Source organism: Symphalangus syndactylus, chromosome 5 (assembly GCF_028878055.3).
Source record: "Symphalangus syndactylus isolate Jambi chromosome 5, NHGRI_mSymSyn1-v2.1_pri, whole genome shotgun sequence".
Classification (NCBI taxonomy): domain Eukaryota; kingdom Metazoa; phylum Chordata; class Mammalia; order Primates; family Hylobatidae; genus Symphalangus; species Symphalangus syndactylus.
Window position 1 is genome coordinate 84,429,552 of NC_072427.2, and position 19,238 is coordinate 84,448,789.

Here is a 19,238-nt window from a genome sequence, read left to right on the forward strand (position 1 = left end):
CCGGATCGCAGAGGGCGGGGCGGAACCCGGTAGTGCTGAGCGAACCGGAAGTGGGTCCGCGGTGCGCAGCGCTGTGTCGGGGCAGCAGCCTGTGCTTGCGCCTGTAGTCCTTCCGAGGGGCCAGAGGGCAGCGCGGGCCTCGGGGTCCTGGGGCAAGACGGTGAGCGTGGGCGCTGGGCCGGCGCCGGGGGCGCCGTTTCCTTCCCCAACGCAGCTCGGCGCGCCCGGGCCTTCACATCGTCGCTAACGGAGCGTTGCGGCGCCGGCGAGCCCGGGGCGGGACAGTGGCCAGGCCGGCCTGGGCCCAGCGCGCGGCCTCCGCCGTTTCGGGCTGTGCTGGGTGGAAGATTAGGCTCCCCGGGCACGCCGTCCCCGCCGAGAGGCCTCAGCTTCGTGGCAGCGCCCTCGCCCTTCCAGCCCGCTCCAGGGTGGTCTCCAGGGCGCGATAAAGGAATGTGAGAAAGTGCTTAGCGCTCCAGCCTCTCCGAGGGAAGCCAGTGGGAGGAGATCCCGAAACGCTAAGGTTTTGACAGCGTTACATTGAATTTCTCCGGCTGTAGGGATTGGAGGAAGTCAGGAGAAATTCGTCTCTAAGTTTTAAGGTGGAACAGCATTCATTTTCTTACTGCCAATGGAGGTTTTTCATGAATTTACTAACTCAGTAAAAAGATTCGGCTTTTTTTTTTAATCTTAAAGGATCACGCTTTAAACCTCTGTAACAATGTAATTATTTGTACCACTCTCTACCCCACCCTCCAACAAAATAACCTGTTGGCGCTCAGAAAATAATAACCCTTTGCCTGCCTTTGAAATAGTTATCCTTGGCCGGGCGCGGTGGCTCACGCTTGTAATCCCAGCACTTTGGGAGGCCGAGGTGGGCGGATCACGAGGTCAGGAGATCGAGACCACGGTGAAACCCCGTCTCTACTAAAAAATACAAAAAATTAGCCGGGCGTGGTGGCGGGCGCCTGTAGTCCCAGCTACTCGGAGAGGCTGAGGCAGGTGAATGGCCTGAACCCGGGAGGCGGAGCTTGCAGTGAGCCGAGATCGCGCCACTGCACTCCAGCCTGGGCGACAGAGCGAGACTCCGTCTCAAAAAAAAAAAAAAAAAAAAAAAAGAAATGGTTATCCTTTTAGTATGACAGCGTTCAAAAACTCTTTTCTTAGTATTGTAGCAGAACATAGCTATGATGATCTGAATTTTTGTCTTTCAGCTTGTTCTAAAGACGAAGGGGAACTCCCTAGTGCTACAGGCTGTTTCAGGAAGCCAATTAATTTTGTACACGTAATACTTAATTACCTTCTAATAATTGGAGCAGAAGATGAACCCAACTAATCCTTTCAGTGGGCAGCAGCCTAGTGCTTTTTCAGCGTCTTCTAGTAATGTAGGAACACTTCCATCTAAGCCGCCATTTCGATTTGGTCAACCTTCCCTTTTTGGACAAAACAGTACCTTATCTGGGAAGAGCTCGGGATTTTCACAGGTATCCAGCTTTCCAGCGTCTTCTGGAGTAAGTCATTCCTCTTCAGTGCAAACATTAGGGTTCACCCAAACCTCAACTGTTGGACCCTTTTCTGGACTTGAGCACACTTCCACCTTTGTGGCTACCTCTGGGCCTTCAAGTTCATCTGTGCTGGGAAACCCAGGATTTAGTTTTAAATCACCCACCAGTGTTGGGGCTTTCCCAAGCACTTCTGCTTTTGGACAAGAAGCTGGAGAAATAGTGAACTCTGGTTTTGGGAAAACAGAATTCAGCTTTAAACCTCTGGAAAATGCAGTGTTCAAACCAATACTGGGGGCTGAATCTGAGCCAGAGAAAACCCAAAGCCAAATTGCTTCTGGGTTTTTCACATTTTCCCACCCAATTAGTAGTGCACCTGGAGGCCTGGCCCCTTTCTCTTTTCCTCAAGTAACAAGTAGTTCAGCTACCAATTCAAATTTTACCTTTTCAAAACCTGTTAGTAGTAATAATTCATTATCTGCCTTTACTCCTGCTTTGTCAAACCAAAATGTAGAGGAAGAGAAGAGAGGACCTAAGTCAATATTTGGAAGTTCTCAGAATAGCTTCAGTAGCTTCCCTGTGTCATCTGCGGTTTTGGGCGAACCTTTCCAGGCCAGCAAAGCAGGTGTCAGGCAGGGGTGCGAAGAAGCTGTTTCCCAGGTGGAACCACTTCCCAGCCTAATGAAAGGACTGAAAAGGAAGGAGGACCAGGATCGCTCCCCAAGGAGACATGGCCACGAGACAGCAGAAGATTCGGATCCTCTGTCCCGGGGCGATCACCCTCCAGACAAACGACCTGTCCGCCTGAATCGACCCCGGGGAGGTACTTTATTTGGTCGGACGATACAGGATGTTTTCAAAAGCAATAAGGAAGTAGGTCGTCTGGGCAACAAGGAGGCCAAAAAGGAAATTGGCTTTGTTGAGTCTGCAGAAAGTGACCACATGGCTATCCCAGGAGGGAGTCAGTCTGTCCTGGCACCTTCCCGGATTCCAGGTGTGAATAAAGAGGAAGAAGCTGAAAGTAGAGAGAAGAAAGAAGGTGAGCTCTGAAAATGTAGCACATAGAGTAACTCCTGCTGGCAGGTTTTCAATACGTTTCTCTGGGTGTTGGCTTGATTTTTCAGATAAATCTCCCATAAACATTAGGGACTCTTAACATGTCATACAGAGCAGGTCTTACATCTGTGAAAATTTCCTCTGCTTTGACACAGTTGGTGCCTCCTGTTGTTGGAAGCATCTGATGGTTTAAGTGTCCATTCTCTGAACCCCTAGATTCTCTAAGAGGAACTCTGGCGCGTCAGAGTAACAGAAGCGAGAGCACAGACAGTCTTGGGGGCTTGTCTCCCTCTGAAGTCACAGCCATCCAGTGCAAGAACATCCCTGACTACCTCAACGACAGGACCATTCTGGAGAACCATTTTGGCAAAATTGCTAAAGTGCAGCGCGTCTTTACCAGGCGCAGCAAAAAGCTTGCAGTGGTACATTTCTTTGATCATGTGAGTACTCCCATCTTGCCATTTGTTACCCTAGATTTGAACCTTGTCACTTTAAAACCTGTTTTGTTTTTTTTTTGGTCCATCAGTTGTTTGCTTACTATAATATAGGGAACGTACTCAAATATCTTATTAGCATAGGCTGGGATAGTACTTTTTATTTCATAACTTGGAGTATTCTAGGTCCCTACAGAATATAGTACTCTAGAAATGCTGGGAGAGCTGTTCCCATGAAGTGAAATTCTTCTGAAAGGCTTTAGAAATTCAGAAATTCCTCCGAAAGGCTCTAACCACATAGTACTTTTGGAAGTTGAGTTTTTTGGTTTTGTTTTTGTTTTATTTGGTCATAGAAGATGATCACTGTAAACGTTCAAACAATACAGAAAAAGTGAAATTGGCTGGGCGCGGTGGCTCACGCTTGTAATCCCAGCACTTGGGGGGCCGAGGTGGGTGGATCATGAGGTCAGGAGATCCAGACCAGGAGATCCAGGCCTAAATGTATGCATAATACTTTCTAGGGTGCAGTGAACATGGACTGCTCATGTTATATAGCTTTATATCTTCACGGTTTTTTCTGAGTATTCTCATAGACAAAATTACGTTCTATAGGAATTTATAAAGTATAAATTTATAAAGTGAATGATACTACATTGAGTGGATGGACTACGTTTTGTTGATTCATCTATTGACGGACGGGTTGTTTCTACATTTTGGCTATTGTGAATAATGTTTATTGGCATATGACTTATCTGAGTCCTTGCTTTCAGTTTTTTGGGGTATATTCTTAGGATTGGAATTGCTGGGTCATATGGTAATCCTAATTTGTTTTTAGTTTTAATTTTTTTAATTAAAAAAAGTTTTTATTTTTACATTTGTAGAGATGGGGTCTTACTATGTTGCTCAGGCAGGTCTCGAACTCCTGGCCTCAAGCAGTCTTCCTGCCTTAGCCTCCCAAAGTGTTGGGATTACAGACCTGAGTCATTGTACCGGCTCTCATTTTTGTTGTTGTTGTTGTTTTTGAGACGGGGCCTTGCTCTGTCGCCCAGGCTGTAGTGTAGTGGTGCAATCTTGGCTCACTTCAACCTTTACCTTTCCAGTTCAAGCGATTCTCCTCCCTCAGCTTCCCAAGTAGCTGGGATTCTGTGCGCACCACCATGCCTGGCTAATTTTTGTATTTTTAGTGGAGATGGGGTTTCACCACGTTGGCCAGGCTGGTCTCAAACTCCTGACCTCAGTGATCCATGCACCTTGGCCTCCCAAAGTGCTGGGATTACAGGTGTGAGCCACCATCCTGGCCTTGTTTTTATTATTTATTACTATTATTTATTTTATTATTTTATCATTTATTTTTTTTTTTTTTGAGATGAAGTTTCACTATGTGGCCCAGGCTGGTCCTAAACTCCTGGGCCCAAGTGATCCTCCCACCTCCACCTCCCAAAGTGCTGGGGTAACAGGCATGAGCCACCGTGCGCAGCCCCGCTTTTGTTTTTACAGTTATTTTTTGCCTATTGCAATGTGCTTATTTTCCCAGCTGAACCTTAAATATTTTATGACATAACTAATATGTAAATAGATTTGCCTTTATAAACAATTCATTGATACAGACAAAACTGAACATCCTCATCTCTCCGGTTACTCAGGAGCAGTCCAGTTAACTAGTGTGGTGTGTATTTTTCTAGACATTTTTATGAGTGTATCTACAGGGAGACTAACATGTGGTTGGGTTTCTGTGGTAAGTGGCATCCCATGTGTGTTATTCTGCAGCTCCCTTTTGTGCTTAATTGTGACTTGGCAAACTTTCTGTTTCTGTATATGTGATCAGCTGGTGAGAATCATCTCACCAAATGCCAACAAGGCCAAGTTTGTGAGTTCTGTGAAGCAAAGTTGTTAATTAAAAAAAAGGGGCCGGGCGCGGTGGCTCACGCCTGTAATCCCAGCACTTTGGGAGGCCGAGGTGAGGTGGGCGGATTACCTGAGGTCAGGAGATCAAGACCATCCTGGCTAACACAGTGAAACCCCGTGTCTACTACAAATACAAAAAATTAGCCGGGTGTGGTGGCGGGCCCCTGTAGGTCCAGCTCCTCAGGTGGCTGGAGAATGCATGAACCCTGGAGGTGGAGCTTGCAGTAAGCCGAGATCTCACCACCGCACTCCAGCCTGGGTGACAGAGTGAGACTCTGTCTCAAAAAAAAAAGGGGGAAAGAGCAAATACATGCTTGTGAGACAGGTAAAGGAGATGAATACTGCTGCTGCCACTGCCACAGCCAGAGACCATGCAGTCAGCAGACGTGTGGGTGAAGAAATCACTGTCGTGCAAAGGACAGGGGCTCCTGGTGCCTTTGAATGGTCTGTCGTGCTTACTGCGTTTGAGTTTTCAATCCCATTTCCTTTGGTTTCCTGATACACTCACACTTGGTGGTTGTGGACTGTTTTCTAGGCATCTGCAGCCCTGGCTAGAAAGAAGGGGAAAAGTTTGCATAAAGACATGGCTATCTTTTGGCACAGGAAGAAAATAAGTGAGTTTTCAATTATTCTTTTCACTTTTTTAAAAAATTATTTTTATTTATTTAATAGAGACAAGATCTCGCTATGTTGCCCGGTCTGATCTTGGGATTACAGGCATGAGCCATTGTGCATGGCCCTCTTTTCAGTTTCTCATGCTCTTGGTCCAAACCCTTTGAGCATGAGCCCTTTCCCCAGCCAGTGGAGGAGGCTGGCTCTGAGTGGGTTTGCATCTCACAGTTATTTCCTTGGGCTCTTCTCTAACCTCCTGTGACAATGAAAATAATATTACTTTCTTAGAAACAGAGTGAAAAAATCCAGTACCAGGTGATCTGTGATTGCATAAACTCTTTTCTGCCTCCTGTGTCCACAGGCCCCAATAAGAAACCCTTTTCTCTGAAGGAGAAGAAACCAGGTGACGGTGAAGTCAGCCCGAGCACAGAGGATGCACCCTTTCAGCACTCTCCTCTTGGCAAGGCCGCAGGGAGGGCTGGTGCTAGCAGCCTCCTGAATAAAAGGTGGGATCGGTCCCTCCTAATGACCTTATTCGGGAAGGACCAGGAAATGGCACCCTACAGCGACACCTGAGTCAGGGTGCAAGACTGTGGGGAGTGGTGAGGAGACAAAAGCCAGTTGCCAGGGATGGTTGGGGGTGGAGGGGCAGGGGCTCTGCCCCTCCTGCCAGCATGGGCCGTGAGGAGGTGGGTCTCTGTGGGGCTGGTGGTCCCAGCCAGAAGAGAGAATTTTCTGACACTGGTAACTGCCAGCTGCAGAGATGGTGGAGAGCATTGATTCTGTCCTGTCTTGTTCTCACATACCCTAGGGCCAAGGTTGCTGAGAAAGCCTTCCTTTGGGGCTGGCCTTTTTTTCTTGTTTCCATCTTGGCATTTTCTATGGGAGAGTCTCATCACACAGTTGTTATAGCTGGTGTAGACCTTTCAGCTGCAGCTACAGGAGATCCAGGGGAGGCTGCTCACTTAGGACAGCAGAACTTCTGTCCTTGAACAGAGTGCCTGCTCTGTGGGACACACGCAGGCTGGCGCCCTGTGGTGGGTCGCTGCCTGCCTCACAGGATTGTAGTAGCAAGTCTCCTTGCTCATCTAACTTGTCCTGAATCCCACTGCAGTTAAGTGCAGTTCCACTTGACATATAAATGTATAAGCAATAACTTTTTCCCTCAAGACATTTAACTGGCTGTAATAAACCATGCATTGCTTTTTTTTTTTGAGACAGAGTCTCGCTTTGTTGTCCAGGTTGGAGTTCAGTGGCGCAATCTTGGTTCACTGAAACCTCTGCCTCCTGGGTTCAAGAAATTCTCCTGCCTTAGCCTCCCTAGTAGCTGAGATTACAGGCGTGCTTCACCATGCCCAGCTAATATTTTTGTATTTTTAGTAGAGATGGGGTTTCACCATGTTGGCCAGGCTGGTCTTGAACTCCTGACTAGAGATGCATGCCCGGCCAAACCATGCATTTCTAATAATCACTTTCAGCAGTTTCCAGCATGACTTTTTTTTTTTTTTTTTTTCTAAAGAGCTGTCTCCTGGCCGGGTGCAGTGGCTCACGCCTGTAATCCCAGCACTTTGGGAGGCCAAGGCGGGCGGATCACGAGGCCAGGAGATCGAGACCATCCTGGCTAACATGGTGAAACCCCGTCTCTACTAAAAATACAAAATATTAGCTGGGCATGGTGGCGGGTGCCTGTAGTCCCAGCTACTCACGAGGCTGAGGCAGGAGAACGGCATGAACCTGGGAGGCGGAGCTTGCAGTGAGCCGAGATCATGCCACTGCACTCCAGCCTGGGCGACAGAGTGAGACTCCCATGTCAAAAAAAAAAAGCTTTCTCCTAAAGGAAGGGCAGCATGACTTTTTGCAGGTGCAGCTTATCACAGTGAAGCAGACACGGTCGGCCATGTTAGTTGTGTTAGCCGGCATGTGATGTGAAGTTCCCTGGCTACCTTGTCTATCTGGGGAACTCTGTTCTCAAAGGCTTTTGCTTTTCACACCAGGCCTACTTTGACAGATCTCCAGCTGAATCCATCTTTTCATCTTTTGGCCAGTGTGTTTTCCTCACTTCCTGTTTTGTGATGAGCAGTTTAGTTGCTGGTTTGACATAATCTTTGACATTCAAGTTCAGAAAATGATGAAAGCTAGAAAATGGGGAAGCTGAGAGAGAACGCCTGATTCCTTTTAGTATGTCCTTCTACCAAAATAATTTGTTTTAAAACATGTAGGCATAATATTTCCTTATGATATTAAAGAATTTTTTCATGCTGAATTTATTTCTTCGAGATAGAAATCAGTAAGTGTTCATTTTAGCTGTTTAAATGAGCCTATCTTTTTTTTTTTTCAGGGGATGGTAAGTTAGAGCCTCACTCTGTCACCCAGGCTGGAGAGCAGCAGTGTAATCTCAGCTCACTGCAACCTCCACCTGCCAGGCTCAAGCAATCCTCTCACCCCAGCCTCCCGAGTAGCTGGAACTACAGGCACATGCCACCATGCCTGGCTGATTTTTAAATTTTTTGTAGAGATGGGGTCTCCCTGTGTTGCCCAGGCTATTTTGTTTTTCAAAAGTATGAAATATTTCAAAATTAAAGTCAGTGAATAATGTGAGTAACGCTTTTGTGCTCATTACCATCTTTATCAAAACTCATCTCATTTCAGTGCTTGTAGTTTCTCAGCTTTAGAGGACCAGAAAATCTTGAAAGATGAGGGGACGTGTTCAGAAATGAAAATGCTCTAAAGGCCTTCCTGCTACGAGGGCCCTCAGTGTGGTGTTTACTTTATAGCTCTCCAGTGAAGAAGCCAAGTCTTCTAAAGGCCCACCAATTCGAGGGAGACTCTTTTGACTCAGCCTCCGAGGGCTCCGAGGGCCTCGGCCCATGTGTGCTGTCCCTCAGTACCCTGATAGGCACTGTGGCTGAGACATCCAAGGAGAAGTACCGCCTGCTTGACCAGAGAGACAGGATCATGCGGCAAGGTATGGCACTTGGTGGCAGAGGTTCTAGGGGCCTGGTGAGGTCGTCGTCTTGGGTGCCATCAGGGCGGGAGCAACTCCTTTCCACTGGGCTCTATTGCTGTTGAGTCTCAGGGCCTCTGGTGTGCTGTGTCTGATCTTCATGGTCTGCCAGTCTTCTTGGAGTGAGTGTTGCGTGTATGTGTACATATATGTGCAAATATGTTTGCTAACGTATGTATAAAATAGTAGTGGGAGGATGCAAAAGAATGGGCACCTGTCTGTAGAGGGAGCGGGATTCTGAAGGGCAGAGGTTATGGTGGAGTGCTCCATCTTGGACAGGGCATCCTTACACTGTTACGATGTTGAACTGTGTGAATGTATTACCTACTAAAAAGTAAGTATTCCATTAACACTAAAAATATATGCAGGGACTAAAAATAAAAGGAAAAAACACAGGTACTTCTCTTTGCCAATTTTTTTCTCTTAAATTTCAGCCGGGTTGGGCGTGGTGGCTCACGCCTGTAATCCCAGCACTTTGGGCGCCTGAGGCATGTGGAACACCTGAGGTCAGGAGTTCAAGACTAGCCTGGCCAAGATGGCAAAACCCCCAACTCTACAATAAATAAATAAGTAAGCAAGCTGGGTGCGGTGGTGTGCACCTGTAGTCCCAGCTACCTGGGAGGCTGAGGCAGGAGAATCACTTGAACTGGCGAGGCGGAGGTTACAGTGAGCTGAGATTGTGCCACTGCACTCCAGCCTGGACGACAGGGTGAGATTCTATCTCAAAAAAAAAAAAATGCTGGGCGTGGTGGCTCACGCCTGTAATCCCAGCACTTTAGGAGGTCGAGGCTGGTGGGTCACCTGAGGTCAGGAGTTCAAAACCAGCCTGACCCACATGGAAAAACCCCGTCTCTACTAAAAAGACAAAATTAGCCGGGCTTGGTGGCACATGCCTGTAATGCCAGCTACTTGGGAGGCTGAGGCAGGAGAATGGCTTGAACCCAGGAGGCTGAGGTTGTGGTGATCTGAGATTGTGCCATTGTACCCCAGCCTGGGCAACAGGAGTGAAACTCCATCTCAAGAAAAAAAAAAAAAAAAAAGAATCAGCTATAGGAGTTTCCTTTTTTTAAAAGCTGTGGATAATTTGAATAATCACCATGTTTCCTTAACATAGTAACATATAGTAATAAAAGCTGCTATCATATATCATATAATTGATATGGTGGTTTTTATATTCTAAATAAAATTATTATTAGGTATTAGAATTTTTCTTTTTTTTTTTTTTTTCCTTGAGATGGAGTCTTGCTCTGTTACCCAGGCTGGAGTACAGTGGTGCAACCTCAGCTCACTGCTACGTCCGCCTCCCGGGTTCAAGTGATTCTCTTGCCTCAGCCTCCTGAGTAGCTGGGACTACAGGCATGTGCCACCACGCCTGGCTAATTTTTGTATTCTTAGTAGAGATGGGGTTTCTCCATGTTGGTCAGGCTGGTCTTGAACTCCCGACCTCAGGTGATCTGCCAGTCTTGGCCTCCCAAAGTGCTGGGATTATAGGTGTGAGCCACCAGGCCCGGCCCAGGTATTAGAATTTTTCAAAATGAAAACAAGAAGTATATATTTTGAGTTGTGAAGTTGTTGCATTTCCTTTTACTTGCAAGCTACATTTGTAACTATTTAAGTGTAATCATAGCAGTTTACTTATTCAGGTAAGAACCCAGTTAACTTCCATTATATAATTCTTAAAGTCATGGTGAATACTGAGACAGAGATTTAGAATAGTGATATATGTTGAATATCTGCAGTTGTTACAAGTCAATCCTTTTAGTAAACATCCTGCACCATGATTTTTTGTCATTGAGGTCATTACAGGAGTTAGAAAACTCTGGCTGAAAGTGAGGAGACTCCCCTGCTTTTATCTGCAGTGAGGGTCTGTGACTGTTGAGAGGTGGACTCGGCGGTCTTTCTCTTAGTCTGCAGTGAGGGTCTGTGACTGTTGAGAGGTGGACTCGGCGGTCTTTCTCTTAGTCTGCAGTGAGGGTCTGTGGCTGTTGAGAGGTGGACTCGGCGGTCTTTCTCTTAGTCTGCAGTGAGGGCTGTGACTGTTAGAGAGAGGTGGACTCAGGGGTCTTTGGGAGCTTTGATGTCCCACTGCCTGGCAGAATAGACCGTAAGTCCTCTTTCTTTGAGGCTCCGAGTTTTACAAATATTTTTCTTTTCTTTTGTAATGTGTGTGTTTTAAGTTTTAATTTCATCATTATGAGAATACACTTCTGTAGGTTTGTGCTAACCATGTGGTGCATTCTTACCTTTTACTTGACGTCATTTAGCTCGGGTGAAGAGAACCGATCTGGACAAAGCGAGGACTTTTGTTGGCACCTGCCTGGATATGTGTCCTGAGAAGGAGAGGTACATGCGGGAGACCCGTAGCCAGCTGAGCGTGTTCGAAGTGGTCCCAGGGACTGACCAGGTAGAGCCCTGCATCTCCCTGTGGAGTGTGGGGAGGGGACGGGGCTGCTTTTGTCATTTCTGTACGTACTTGATTTGGGTGTTTGTTTTAGACGGTATTGGGTATTTGTGCTATTAACAGTCATATTAAGCTGTTTTGCATTGTGAGATGTTAACTCTGTAATTGGTACCTATACATGATAAGGTATAGATGCAAGTTATTTTAAATAAAGTTGTTTTTCAAATTTTTTTTTTTTTTTTCTTTTTGAGACAGGGTCTCACTCTGTCACCTAGGCTGAAGCGCAGTGGTCCAGTCATGGCTCACTACAGCCTCAACTTCCCAGGCTCAGGTGATCCTCTCAGCTTACAGAGTAGCTGGGATTACAGGCATGCTCCACCACACCCAGTTACTGTTTTATTTTTTGCAGCAATGGGGTTTTGCTGTGTTGCCCAGGCTGGTCCCGAACTCCTAAGCTCAAATGATCTGCCCATCTCCGCCTCCCAAAGTGCTGGGATTACAGGCGTGAGCCACCACATCCGGCTAACTTTTTTCTTTTTACGATCTTATTCCTGTCTGTTTCTATGCTTATGTTTTACACATTCGAGATGATGCTCTAGACACAATTTTATGTGTATCTTTTCCACTTAAAATTATGTCATGAACATTTTCCTTTGTTAGGGTAAACTATGAGCATTTAAAAATGATAGCATATTATTTTATTAGTAGCTCTGTCAAAACTCTGCATTTTTACCATTAGTAGATAGGCTGTTTCTAAATTTTTAGTTCTATTAATATTGTTTGGCATCTTGTATGTAATGCTTCTCTGGTATTTAGATTATTTTCTTCAGATCCTAAGAGTGAAATTACTGCATCAGAGGGTATGACCTTTCCTGAACATTATCAATGTATCTTCCCAAATTGTTTCCCCAGAAAGCTGCACCAATATAGATCCTTTTGGACTTTGTGAATTTTGCTTATGGGCTTCTCCTCCTCTTCCTGGCTGGTGGCTTTATACCCCCTTCGCCTGGTGTGGGGTCCCCAGCCCAGCAACTCATGTCACTGTAGGGCCCCTGCCCAGGAGAGGCACATGCCCAGGGCCTTGTCCTATGTACATCTCTGCCTCTTCCCTTGGCCACGTCTTCAGCCTCCTTTTGAGGTGGGAGATGCGGCTCCAGGCCCCAGGTGGGCAGCCGGCCCCTGATGCTGTGCCCTCAGCAGTCCTCACCGCCTGTCTCTGTTTCACTTCTGCTCTGTGTAGACTTAATCTGGTGTGTGAGCAGGCCTGAAACCTTTTAAATGCTTGAAGCCCTTCCCTGTCCCGTCTTCTCTGCTTTGGAGGCTGGCAGATGTGCCTTCACTTAACATTCCTCCTGTTTGTCATGACGCACTCGTATCTTAACTCCTTGTCATATTTGCCAAAATCATATTTCTCAATTTGTCTTTGAATTTTGATTGTCACTTTTTAACAGAAATTTTATGTTGAAAAAATAGATTCTCAAATACTGATCTTGTGTGGGTGTGTATGTGATTTCCCCCCTCATTTTCAGGCATAACTATGCCTGGCCCAAGGTGTGCCACATGGGCAGCCTGTCTCGGCTTCATGTCTCTAGGTGGACCACGCAGCAGCCGTGAAAGAGTACAGTCGGTCCTCGGCGGATCAGGAGGAGCCCCTGCCCCACGAGCTGCGACCCTTGCCAGTGCTCAGCAGGACCATGGACTACCTGGTGACCCAGATCATGGACCAGAAGGAGGGCAGCCTGCGGGATTGGTATGACTTCGTGTGGAACCGCACGCGTGGCATACGGAAGGTATTGGCTGCCTCCGACCTGGATGCTAAAAAATCCATGCAAATTCCAAAGTCAAACTGATTATTTTACTCTGTCATATATTTTATCTGTAACAAAAATGTACTTTTGTGGGCTGGGTGTGGTGGCTCAGGCCTGTAATCCCAGCACTCTGGGAGGCCGAGGTGGTTGGATCACCTGAGGTCAGGAGTTTGAGACCAGCCTGGCCAACATGGTGAAACCCCGTCTCTACTAAAAATACAAAAATTAGCTTGGCGTGGTGGCACACACTTGTAGTCCCAGCTACTCGAGCGGCTGAAGCAGGAGAATTGCTTGAACCTGGGAGGCGGAGGTTGCGGTGAGCCAAGATGACACCACTGCACTCCAGCCTGGCTTCTGTCTCAAAAAAAAAAGAAAACCCCAGGACTTTTATTTAAGTCACTACAAAGTCATATTAAAATGTGCATCATGGGCTTTGTTTCAAATTGAAAAGTGAGAAATTGAGGTCGTAGCATGATCCTTCTCACAGTTGCCTCTTTGCATGGGAACGTGTGTGTGATCCTCCCCCTCGCCTGTGGCCAGGATATCACGCAGCAGCACCTCTGTGACCCCCTGACGGTGTCCCTGATTGAGAAGTGCACCCGGTTTCACATCCACTGTGCCCACTTCATGTGTGAGGAGCCCATGTCCTCCTTTGATGCCAAGATCAATAATGAGAACATGACCAAGTGCCTGCAGAGCCTCAAGGAGATGTACCAGGACCTGAGAAACAAGGGCGTCTTCTGTGCCAGCGAAGCAGAGTTCCAGGGCTACAACGTTCTGCTCAGTCTCAACAAGGGAGACATCCTAAGGTGAATTTTCACATCCAAAAATTGTCCTAAGGTGGCTGAAAAGGCAGGCTTTAAACAGGAGGAGAGCTTTCAGTAGTGGCAGTAGCCAATAGTGCAGCATTCTCTCTGGTAGCAGATGTTGGGATGATAGTAGAGGACCTTGGTCTGGCTTTGCAGTCGGCTGAGCTGAGCTGGGGGAAGAGCGATGGGGGTGTGCCCTGAGACCAGCACATCTGATGTAGGCCCCACATGTTCATTTCTGAAAAAGTTTCTCCTCAGCAGTGAGAAAATGAGGGAGGGATCCTCCTCATGGGACAGGTGAGTGAACCAGGAGAAGGAGTTCCAGGCGCCCTGCAGGTTTGTTAGCAGTTCCCTGTTGCCAGATAGTTTTGTCAAAGATCTAAGTAACGAGAGGAAAACATTGTGTGAAACAAAAATGCGAAGAATGGGGTAGTGAGAATGAATGAATGTAAAACCCTGGTCTGATCCATAATTAGACACTTACATGCGAAGTCTGGCAAGCTCTCTGGCCCTCTGCTTGTGCTGGACCCTCTGCTTGTGGTTAAGCTGGACTTGATGGTGGACAGTGTCCCCTTTAGTTCTAAGATTCCCCTATCAATGGTGAACCTCTCTTTTTTTAGCTTTGTATTTTCCTCAAGAACTGTGTGACAGATTATCTAGATGTGTGATTGATTTTAAATTTTTATGTTATGTTATGTTATGTTATGTTATGTTATTTTTGAGACCGAGTCCTGCTCTGTTGCCCAGGCTGGAGTACAGTAGTGCAATCTCGGCTCACTGCAACCTCCACCTCCCGGGTTCAAGTGATTCTCTTGTCTCAGTCTCCTGAGTAGCTGGGATTACAGGCACATACCACCATGCCCGCCTAATTTTTTTGTATTTTTAGTAGAGACAGGGTGTCGCCATGTTGGCCAGGCTTGTCTGGAACTCCTGACCTCAGGTGATCCACCTGCCTCGGCCTCCCAAAGTGCTGGGATTACAGTTATGAGCCTCCGTGCCCGGCTGATTTTAAATTTTCAAATTAAGCCTTGTATAGCCTAGGCAACATGGTGAGACCCTTCTACAAAAAAAAAAAAAAAAAAAATTAACCAGGTGTGGTGATGTGTGCCTGTAGTTCCAGCTACTGGGGAGGCTGAGGTGGGAGGATCCCTTGAGCCCAGGAGGTCAAAGCTGCAGTAAGCTGTGATCATGCCACTGCACTCCAGTCTGGGTGACAAAGCAAGACCCTATCTCTTAAAAAAAAAAAAAAGACCAGGTGTGGTGGCCCATGGCCTGTTATCACAGCACCTTGGGAGGCTGAGATGAGAGGGTTGCTTGAGGCCAGGAGGTTGAGGCTGCAATGAACTGTGATCGTGCCACTGCACTCCAGCCTGGGTGATAGAGCAAGTACTCTGTCTCAAAAAAAAAAAATTAAACCGGTTATGAAAGATTGCTGTATTGTCTTTTTCTACGTGACAAGCATTTGTTCTCCGTCACGAATAATTCAGTCAAAATCAATTCATTTCTAAACAAAAAGAGTTAAGTTTTCTGTTTTTTAGACTTTACCATCCAGCACAGCTGACAGTCAATTGGCATTACTTTAAAGTAACTTTTTGATAACTGATTCCTAAATTGCTTTTTGAATTTGTTTATTCTATTCATTATCGTTTTGAAGGAAACCTTTGTCAAACCAGCCCAAGCGTGGTAGTTAGTAAACTATGAATTTAACGGCACATTTCACCAATAAGACCCTCCTTCTCAGTATGGTTGAAATCCAGTATCATTATTACTTGAGACAGGGTCTTGCTCTGTCACCCAGGCTGGAGTACAGTGATGCGATCACAGCTCACTGCGGCCTCAACCTCCTGGGCTCAAACGATCCTCCCACCTTGGCCTCCCCACGTTTTGGGATTACAGGCGTGAGCCACTGCATCTGGTCAGTGAAATCTATTATTTATCAGATAGATCTACATGAAAATTTTGTCTTATTAAAAATAACATTCCAACCCCTTTTCTCTCCTTTAATTAACAGAGAAGTACAACAGTTCCATCCTGCTGTTAGAAATTCATCTGAGGTGAAATTTGCTGTTCAGGCTTTTGCTGCATTGAACAGTAATAATTTTGTGAGATTTTTCAAACTGGTCCAGTCAGCTTCTTACCTGAACGCTTGTCTTTTACACTGTTACTTCAGTCAGGTGAGTACATGAGCTGTGCCTGCAGAGTTGGAAGAAAGCAGGTGGTTCTTGTGCTATTTGAGTGCTTTCCTATTCCAGGCTTTTCAAAGCAGGTTTCAGGCTGACGCTGTGTCACCTTTGCAGCAGCCCCACAAAGGGGTTACTGGTGTTGCCCTGTTTTATAGAGATTATCACTGTTGGTCACCATCCGGAAAGGCTGTGCGTTGGAAAATACTGTTCTGTGGTTCAAATAAGAAAAATCTCTTTAGGAAAACATAGATTGAATTCAGCACTATCATCATCCATGAAAACTAACTAAAAAGCAAAAATCTGATATCATACGCACAAAATCTCTGACTTTGAAATGCTTCGTATTTTAAATCGAAGTTTCTGGAGTGAGGCTGATGGTGCTAAGTTCCTTTCAGTGGGTGCCTCAGTGTCTGTGCTTTGCCGTGTGCTAGGGTTGCAGAGACAATGGGAAGGCCAGTCCCTCTCCTGGGGTTTGCGCAGAGTAAACTCTGTGTCTCAGGGTTTCCAGTCGGTTCTTTTGTTCCAGTTCCATGGAACTTGGGGATGAGGACAGAGCAGCCCCTGTAGCACCTGCTGTTCTAGGCCCTGCATGATTCCGTTCAGTGCAATGTGACCAGGACCGCGGCCCACCCTACAGAGCGCCACCTCACCTCGTGCACACTCTGCTTCAAGGAGGCTGCCAGGATTCCTTGCCACAAGCCCGTAGTGGCCACAGCATGGGGAGGGTGCTGCCTGGGAGATCTCAGGACCTGCCTGGGTCCATCTGTGGCTCCAGGTCATTTCTTTGGTCACACATCAGGGCCTCCTGTAAACAGTGACTAAACCCACAGTCATGTCACGGTCAGAGGGTCTTTTGCAGGTTTGCTCCTTGTTGTCAGAGCTGCAGGTTGCCAAACAACTGATACTCTGGAGTAAATGAAAAGGTTTTCCACAACTGGCCGCTTGTAGTTAATATTGGCTGGGTGCTTTGGCTCACACCTGTCATCCTGGCACCTTGGGAGGCTTGGGAGGTGGGAGAATTGCTTGAGCTCAGGAGTTCAAGGCCAGCCTGGGCAACATAGGGAGGCCCTGTCTCTACTAAAAATTAAAAAAAAGTCAGCCAGGCAGGTGTGGTGGGATGCTCCTGTAGTCCCAGCTACTCAGGAGGCTGAGGTGGGAGGATCGCTTGAGCCCAGGAAGGTGAGGCTGCAGTAAGCCAAGATCTGCACTCTCCAGCCTGGGCAACAGAGACCCTCTCAAAAAAAAATAAACAAAAATAAAATAAAACATAGTTAATGTTGTCTACATGATGATTGTTAGTAGAATGTTGACCATTTTTAATAACTATTTATTTATTTATTTAGAGATGGAGTCTCGCTCTGTTGCCCAGGCTGGAGTGCAGTGGCGCAATCTCTGCTCACCGCAATCTCTGCCTCCTGGGTTCAAGCGATTCTCCTGCCTGAGCCTCCCTCCTGAGTAGCTGGGATTACAGGAGTCCACCACCACGCCCAGCTAACTTAGTAGAGACAGGATTTCGCCATGTTGTCCAGGCTCATCTCAAACTCCTAGCCTCAGGTGATCCGCCCATCTCGGCCTCCCAAAGTGCTGGGATTACAGGCGTGAACCACCTTGCCTGGCCATTTTTAATAACTTTAAACAAAAGAGATATTCAGGTATTTTTCTTTAGAAAAATTGTTCACCAGCAGTGGCGCGCAGAGGCAGCCTCCTGTCCCCGCAGCCCTGTGCACTCCTGCTCAGAGGCTTTGTGCTTGCTGTTCCCACTGCTGTTGTATACTCGCAGAGCCGCATGGCGCTGTCTCCACCTCCCTGAGGCCAGGCGAGGCTTGGCTGCTGCCCTCAGCAGGGCCCCCGCCAGCACTCCCTGTTCTCCCTGCCCATCTGCCGCACTAAATCACCATTCTGTGTGTTTGACGTGTTTGTTTTCTGTGGCATTGATCTCTCCCCTGGCATGTCAGCTATGTGGGGACAGGGATTGTGTTTTTGTTCACTGTTGTACTCTCAGCATTAAAAATGGTGCTAGGCACAGAGCAAACGCTTGATCAGTGTTGGTTGAATTAAAGAACATCGGAAGAGGAGTAACAGCTTAGGCACCAAAGTCCCAGCACTCAAGCATAATTTTTGTTAGGATTTTCATGTTTTTCCTTTGTCTATTTTTACTTTTTATTTATTTTTTTTTTGAGATGGAGTCTCACTTTGTCACCCAGGCTGGAGTGCAGTGGCGTGATCTCGGCTCACTGCAACCTCTGCCTCCCGGGTTGAAGCAATTCTCCTGCCTCAGCCTCCCTAGTAGCTGGTATTACAGGCACGTGCCACCACACCCAGCTAATTTTTGTATTTTTAGTAGAGACGGGGTTTCACCATGTTGGCCAGGCTGGTCTCAAACACCTGGCTTCAAGTGACCCACCTCCCTTGGCCTCCCAAAGTGCTGGGATTACAGGTGTGAGCCACTGCACCTGGCCTCTGTCTTCTTTTTTTTTTTTTTTAAGGCTCTTGTTAGAATGCCATGAACGGTTGTCTCCAACTATTATATGTCATTCCATGGGATTGATTTCCTGCTGGCATTCCGTGGTCTCCAGGGACCTCTGCAGCACCTTCCTGGCCTTTTGTCATGTGGATGCTGCACAGCTGACTTCACCTGGCCTTGTTGATGGACAGTTTGTTTCATGATTTCTCTTACAAATAAAACCTTCACAAGCCATCCTTCTCTATGAGAGCGTTTGTTTGGCACGCATTCCTGAGCACTGCCCCTGAGCAGACTGCCTACGATCTCTAAGCTTGGGTTCCATGTTGCCAAAGTGCCTTCTGGTGGACTCAGCCCAGGAGGAGCCCATGTGCCCCACGCCGGCCATGTCTGTGGTCATGGGCTGACTGCATGTGTGTGACTGGGCCCTTCCTCTGAGACTGCAGTGATTTGGCTCCTCCTTTCAGATCCGCAAGGATGCTCTCCGAGCGCTCAACTTTGCGTACACGGTGAGCACACAGCGATCTACCGTCTTTCCCCTGGATGGCGTGGTGCGCATGCTGCTGTTCAGAGACTGTGAAGAGGCGACCGACTTCCTCACCTGCCACGGCCTCACCGTTTCCGACGGGTAAGAGCTGAGAGTGGAACGGCGGGGCCCCTGTCTCCTTTTTTCTTGTTAATTCTGGTAAAGGGTTGTGAGGGGCTGGCTGCTTCCCTGACTTGAAGAAGGTGCATTCCCTCTGCCATGCAGGTGAACACACGAGACTCAGAATGGCTGGGGGTGTTCCCAAGGTCACACCCTGGCTGTCAGCACATTGAGGGCTCAGACCAAGTTCTTTGTGACTCCATAATCAGTCCTTTTCATGAGTTGCCAACGAACCTAAAGATAAAAGTTAGGGTCTTCCTTATCTTTTCCCTTGACTGCCTTTGCCAGCCAATGACGGACAACCTCTGACGGCTGGGATGGAGGCACCCGCAGGCCAGCCGGAGTCTTCTCCGGTACTTAGCAGTCAGAGTGGTGAGACTCACAGACGCTGTCTCAGAAACCGGCAGCTTACACTCA

At 47.2% G+C, this 19,238-nt stretch overlaps 1 protein-coding gene across 3 annotated transcripts in view; it reads left to right on the forward strand.

Annotated features, from left to right (window-relative positions):
• Positions 1 to 19,238, forward strand: part of MCM3AP (minichromosome maintenance complex component 3 associated protein) — a 51,271-nt gene that overhangs the window by 280 nt on the left and 31,753 nt on the right. The window contains exons 1-11 of one of the 3 annotated variants that reach the window (XM_055280034.2): positions 11 to 160; positions 1,215 to 2,541; positions 2,775 to 2,998; positions 5,433 to 5,511; positions 5,871 to 6,015; positions 8,284 to 8,474; positions 10,778 to 10,917; positions 12,507 to 12,704; positions 13,263 to 13,531; positions 15,543 to 15,705; positions 18,643 to 18,803. In XM_055280034.2, coding sequence (XP_055136009.1) covers positions 1,323 to 2,541; positions 2,775 to 2,998; positions 5,433 to 5,511; positions 5,871 to 6,015; positions 8,284 to 8,474; positions 10,778 to 10,917; positions 12,507 to 12,704; positions 13,263 to 13,531; positions 15,543 to 15,705; positions 18,643 to 18,803 — 2,789 coding nt within the window. In that variant the 5' untranslated portion in view covers positions 11 to 160; positions 1,215 to 1,322. Of the gene's footprint in view, positions 1 to 10; positions 603 to 1,214; positions 2,542 to 2,774; positions 2,999 to 5,432; positions 5,512 to 5,870; positions 6,016 to 8,283; positions 8,475 to 10,777; positions 10,918 to 12,506; positions 12,705 to 13,262; positions 13,532 to 15,542; positions 15,706 to 18,642; positions 18,804 to 19,238 lie in introns of those variants that run through there. The other 2 variants (XM_063640410.1, XM_055280035.2) reach the window with 2 other exon arrangements.